The sequence below is a fragment of the Anneissia japonica genome, unplaced genomic scaffold, assembly GCF_011630105.1.
Source record: "Anneissia japonica isolate Jap-2015-1 unplaced genomic scaffold, ASM1163010v1 scaffold288058_len748972_cov163, whole genome shotgun sequence".
Lineage (NCBI taxonomy): Eukaryota > Metazoa > Echinodermata > Crinoidea > Comatulida > Comatulidae > Anneissia > Anneissia japonica.
Window position 1 is genome coordinate 544,467 of NW_022701645.1, and position 6,697 is coordinate 551,163.

The 6,697-nt window shown below is 35.2% G+C and overlaps 1 protein-coding gene across 1 annotated transcript in view; it reads left to right on the plus strand.

Moving 5' to 3' along the window:
• LOC117103701 (dimethylaniline monooxygenase [N-oxide-forming] 1-like) overlaps window positions 1–2,782 on the plus strand; it is a 12,179-nt gene extending 9,397 nt beyond the window's left edge. Inside the window, exons 2-7 of the mRNA XM_033244307.1 lie at window positions 4–79; window positions 565–620; window positions 834–1,091; window positions 1,555–1,693; window positions 1,821–2,059; window positions 2,315–2,782. Coding sequence (XP_033100198.1) covers window positions 4–79; window positions 565–620; window positions 834–1,091; window positions 1,555–1,693; window positions 1,821–2,059; window positions 2,315–2,590 — 1,044 coding nt within the window. The 3' untranslated portion in view covers window positions 2,591–2,782. The remainder of the gene's footprint in view (window positions 1–3; window positions 80–564; window positions 621–833; window positions 1,092–1,554; window positions 1,694–1,820; window positions 2,060–2,314) is intronic.
• The last annotated feature ends 3,915 nt before the right edge of the window (window positions 2,783–6,697 follow it).

Genomic DNA, 6,697 nt, shown 5'->3' on the forward strand with positions numbered 1-6,697 from the left:
GAGTTTACTGGAGAGCTTTTCCATTCACAGTACTTCAGAAGAGGCTCGGACTATGCTGGAAAAACCGTTGTAGTTCTTGGTAAGATAATAATAACTATCCCGATAATAAAAAATTGTCACTTTTTACTGTTTTGGCTCTCGTTCTTTGAAACATCAATCATATCAAATATAATAATGTTAAATATGTAGGCTTAATAGAGCAACATTATTCCAGTGCCTGGTAAGTAGATTAAAGCTTGGTTTTCATAAAAAATCGCTACACACTATTGCCAACTCCTTTGGCGACCCTGATTGTTCAGTTGAATAAAGGAGCGTCCCCGATTGTGTCGAGAACAGCTACGAATTGCAACGATTGCAGTAAAAGAAACTGTAGCAACAGTGTAGCGATTTTATGGAACTAAGATAACGTTATTTGATTCCTTGTGGGGGACACACTTAAATTGACATTATTTAGGCCTAGCACACGTCCTACTATGTGCTTATAAAATCTCAAATTCGTGAATCGTTTAGATGTTTACTCCAACCGAGAATAGATCTGAAAAATAATGTTTTTCTTTTCTTTAGGGGCTGCATTCTCTGGAGGAGATGTTTCTGTTGATTGTAGTCGTTTTGCGAAAATGGTGAACTGATATTTGTTTAATTATTTACATCCACTATTTCTTTTAAATGCGTCAAATCTCAAACAATAAAATACTTATTCTTTGGGGGCCAATTCTGTACATCCTGTAAAATATATTTAAATAGGCATCCACAGTATAGACATAAAATGGGAAAATTACTTGAAACTTTAATATCCATTTTTAAACTGAAGCTTTAAAACGATATTATTTCAGACATATATGAGTACTCGCAGAGGATGCTGGGTGTTGAAAAGAGGATTCGGAGGCAAAGAACCCTGGGATAAGCACATTCTTAGCCAATGGTTCAACTACATGCCAGAGTGCTTTCAAGAACTGTATATAGAGAGGGTCCTAAGGCGTGTCGTGAACCACGAAGCTCTTGGTTTGGAGAGTGACATTCGCCTATACGCAGGAGCGACTATTATGATAAATGATTCTATAGATGGTCAAATATATTGTGGCAAACTGAAGGTAATGTATAGGCCTATGCGTGAGGGGAACACCATGAGGCGTACAACTCAACCCCCATGACGGCAAATTAATTCAACTTAACTTGGGATAGGGATTTAGTTCCGCATTGTCAATTTTCGCACCCCCAATCTCCCCCCCCCCCCGCCGTTTCACACACCCAGACATAAATCAGCATACGCCCCTATATATATATAGATTGCTTCTTCCTTGGTCAGTCAAAACAAAATTCATGATCGAATGAGTTTTTAATCATAATATAATTATTATTATTATATCTTCACAAACAAGTTATCTTACAATAATCATCGTTGTCATAATTGCCGCCACCTCCAAGTCCAAAATCATTATTTTTTTGGTGGTGTCACCATTTTTTTTGTTATTAGTATTATCATAACTATTGTTATTATAATTATCATCATCATTATACTGTAGTTATAATTATTGCTACTGTATCATCATTAAGGTGAAACCAGGAATAGAAAGGCTGACAAAAACCGGTGTTGTGTTCACGGATGGTTCACACGTGGACAACGTTGATGTGCTGGTTACAGCGACAGGATATCTTAAAAGTTTTCCGTTCATAGAAAGTAAAGAAATTAGAGGCAAGTTTTCAACTGAATATATGTATAAACATACATAACCTTAATAGGCCTACTAAGCAATCGACTACATGATATTTTTATTCTTGCTATCTGACCACTTTCATCATATGATTTCTTACTCCCACAGATTCTATGGAGGAACTTCAATTGTACAAGTACATCTTCAACCCAGATGTACCTACACTCGCTGCTATCGGTCTCTTCAAAGGTCTTGGGACTCAGGCTAATGCATATGAGATGCAGTCTCGTTACGTTGTGCGCATTTTCAGCGGGAAATTGAAATTACCATCGAAAAATGCGATGAGAAAAGACATCAAAGAAGTATCAGAAATTAACATAAGGGATCACGGCAGCATTCATTCATATGTGAGTTGATTATTATATGTTTATTTTACCTATCTGTTTCTTATAATATTATTTTGTTGCCAGCGACACTTTATAGAGCTCCCAGACCGTAGCCTTAAGGTCCCTCTTTTGAGCAATCCCGTCTGTTGTTGGCTAGCATTGTTTCTTTTCTGTTTTTTTTTTATTGTTGCGTATCTGTAATGTGTTGAACTGAAGACTAAATAAATATATATATATATATGTATACATATGATACTGTCTCTTATACACATCTAGATGTGTATAAGAGACAGCCTACATACCAGATTTCCAATTGCGATGAAGCTTGCTTTTGGCACGTTGTATCCGTACATATTCCGTATTCAAGGGCCACACTCTTGGGACGGCGCGATGGATGCACTACTAGATGCTCCTCGAAAAACGGCGATGGCAACAAAAATGCGTGTTTCTAAAGTGCCTTATAGAACCTTTCTTCACACTTTGGCTCAAGTAGGCCTAGTAGTCGGTGTCATGCTGTTCGCTGTGATTTTGGGATTGTTTTTCAAGATGTAGCGAAGATGTAATAATAGAGAGACGTTCGGTTTGCACGACGATGTGACCCTAGAATGATTCACAAACCGGACTGCTGTAGTTTTGACTCTTCATTCTATGAACAACGTAAATTTTGAAAAAAAACCACACAGGAGTGGCGCCAGTTGTGTGGGGGGAGGGGGAGGGGCGAACAAATTTGCCTGAGGGGAAAAAAAAATTTTTACACGTAATCGTTAGATAAGCCTTTAAAATCCCTAAATGTCATACACCATTCCCAAGACCATTTTCTTAATGACGCCCCTTTACACTGTCGTTGGGGACATCGGACTACGTCAGATCCCACCTGTAATCCTTTTTTATTTATTTATTTAATACCATATTTCAAGAGGGTGTCCCATCCAGAAATACTGATCCTAAGTTAGGGGCCTTCATACAATACAAGAATAAAAAAACAAGAATCACTTAATTACACAAATTTATAAAATTCAGATATAAAAGATCATTTTTAAAAATGTGAAAATACATTAATTAAAAACCTTATAAAAAGATTAACAAGAACAATTACAAAATACTATATATTGTTTCAAGTTTAAAAATAGCAAAAGTCGTACATAAACGAATAGAATTCGGAATAGAATTACAGTATATAAATTTGGACCCTTATAGCTAAAACAATTTTTAAAAATTTCACAATGTGGTCTAGGAATAAAATAATCGCAGTTAGTAATTATTGCACGTGTTGTAGGACGATTGCTTGACTGGATCCTGCTCATCATGCGACATATGTAGTTTGGTGCAGTATTAATGGAAGCTCTAAAAGCGAGACTGCCAAGCTGGTATTGAATGCTTTGTGCAACTGTCATGATCTTTATGGTATTAAAAAAATCATGTCATACATAGGCTAGATTGTTATAGGGAGAAATATAGTTCAAACTACACAAAATAATCTTGTTATTTGAAGGATTAACAATCAATCCATCAATCAATGTAAAATTTAAATCCTTTTTTCCATTTACTAGCATGGTTAAATATTTATTAGAGGTAAGATAAAATAAAACAAAATGATTGTAGCTATGAATAAACTAAAGATCAATCTTTAGTTTATTCATAACTATCTCACAACTAGAGGTAATGTTAAGATTAGTACCTGTGCATATAAGCAAATATGGATAATTTTTCATTGTTGATGATGACATAATTAATGTCGAAATATTGAATCCCGACACAATGGCGTGCATTTCGACATGCCATCATACTGTATATAAATCTTTTCAGCCAAGGGTTTATGCAAACGAATATAGGAACATAGGTCTATTCAGTATTATTTTTGCATGCGTAGTATACATTTCAAAGGCTATATATTTAGTTTTTTTAAATTTTAGATTCTTTTTTTACCACTATACGAGTACGTTCCGAAATAATGTGTATTTGGCTACATATCTATTACACCATTAAAGTTATTGTTACTGCTGAGGTCTATTTTTAGTCATTGTAAATGTAAAGTATCACTTTAGTTAGCAATAGGCCTTCTAGGCAAGTTTCTTATTTCTAATAGCGTACTGCAGTGAATTATACATAAGAGACCAACGACTAACGTCCTTTACGAAGGACAATAATCAGGGTAAATTTTCTGCCCAACGACAAGAAGGTTTGACCACACGTTATCTTGGTTCGTTTCGCTCTACACGGGTTTCGACACAAAGTAAACACCGCACAAACGTCGAGCTAGTTACTTAGAACTGTAAAAAATAGAACACGTGTTTTACCTGTGTATATTTTCCATTGTCAGTGTCTCGCATTTTCTTTTCCATGTATATAAATTCGTACGAGATGGCATACAGTAGATTGAAAAATGATGCTTTTATATGATTTACCGATTGGCAATTTCTTATATACAGTACATGTTTTTTACACACTGTGTTGAAATGGAAAAGTAAATAAAACACTTTATATTGAAAACGTAAATTCTTTTTTTCTTATTTTTATATTATGAAATTACGTATAATCAAAAGAGTAATCAATAAGTATAGAACTGCAGTTTTATACTCTTTGGTATGATACTATGACTGGCGTTTTTTATTAATCGTATGATGATGTATAGTACTCAACAGATAAATAGTGTAAATAAGAAAGAAGATGATGAGTTTATTAACATCCAACCGGAAACAGATCAAATGATTTAGATAAACATTTTATTTTATGCTATTACAAAATTCCTCAGCCAGGTCTGTGCATGAAGAAATGCATTATATTAACTGTCCGTCGTTAATTTAAACAATCAAATTGGAATTTAATTATTTATTTTTTAGGTTTATGAGACATGTCTACATCATTAATGTAGGAAAATTAAGGCAGTGGTTCAGGGGGTAAATGGAGATGGAAGTGACGGAAGGAACATGCCCGTTCGTTTTGCCACAGCCATTAGTGTATTCCATTCGTCTGGGTTATTAAGGTTGTCAGTTTTGTCATACGGAAATGTTGAAAAACATTAAGAACTACAGCATTATTTTTCTGTACCACATTCTCAAGCAAACACCTCTAGGCCTATGCTGTTATAGAAAATCAAGAAGCGACCAGAACGTAAACAGCCGAAAAAACAGATGGCACCCCTTCATTCCGAATTTTATTTTCCTGATTGAAGACGGGACCGAAAACGTCAGTTGATCTAATTATATTTTATAGGTTATTTATGAGCTGCTTTTCATTTTCAACAACTTGATTGCTCTATACTACTGACCTACTGTAAAGTGCACAGCTTGATAATATCATAATCTTCTCTATGATAAATAAACCGTATTTCCAGGGTCCTTTAAAATGCGGTCGGCTTTTGGTAATATACGTAACGAGGATTGAGAAGATATTGCGTGTTATTTCTCACCTCCGCATCTATTTAGAGACGAACTCAATAAATCAATCACAATCAATCAATCAATAAATCAATCTATCGGACTTGCAAATCCATACACAAAATATATTAAAAAAAATAAGCTGTGTGCAGTCTTGAGCTAATGCAACAGTAAATACCATCTAAAACATGTTTGAAGTTTCCAATACTGTATTGGAGTAGCAATGCCTGATAATAGGCCTATCGAGTCTTTTCTGATGCATACATCATTGACATGAAGTCGTACTCCGATTTTCTTATAAATTCACAAAATTGATCTTGATTTACCTTCTCAATGCGTTTGCATATTTCCAGATAGGGCCTGTGCTTGAAATCAGAATGGAGAACACTGAAACTGTACAATCGTTTATTTATGAAATCAGTATTATCAAACGAGAATACTATTACTACTAATCGGTGTTTGCCCTCCTGAAGTGTTATCTGAATGCTCGGTACGTTCCCAAATGCTTGCGAAAAAAAAATAGTGTAGGAATCGTATTAGCCGGTGTCTTACCCAATTGACCACCAAACTTGGGCGTGGTAGCAGTGATGAATCCGATTTTCAAGTAGCAACTGCAGCAGTGCTATTCCTATTTTTTCGCAAGCATTGGAGAACGTTCTGAGCATTCGGTTACTCTAACACAGGGCAAACATTGATTTGTATTATATGATATAAACATTGATTCATATATTATAATTTGTTAGCGATTCATTTTTGACTGTTTAATGGTGATGTGATGTGATGATGAATTGGACTATATAAGCGTGTCTCTTCCAGCCATCTAGAGGTACTATTTCCTCAAATTTTCTGGCCTCAGCCCCCGAACCATCGTGGGGCTGAGATTGAAGTACAGGTAAAGTAAATTAAATACATCAAAGACGGTCCTGTAGTTTTTATTTTCTATGGTACATCACAAATAATAATTAGATGTCTGGTTGCCGAAAATCCCTGATAAAAGATTATGAGAAATGTGTTAGCGCTTCATTTTGAATGTGTGTGTACTGTCTCTTATACACATCTAGATGTGTATAAGAGACAGGCTTTTTATTTTCAACAACTTGATTGCTCTACCACTGATCTACGGTAAAGTGCACAGCTTGATAATATCATAATTTTCTCTATGATAAATCAACCGTCTATTTCCAGGGTCCTTTAAAGTGCGGTCGGCTTTTGGTAATGTACAAGGATTGAGAAGATATTGCGTGTTATTTCTCACCTCCGCATCTATTTAGAGACGAACTCA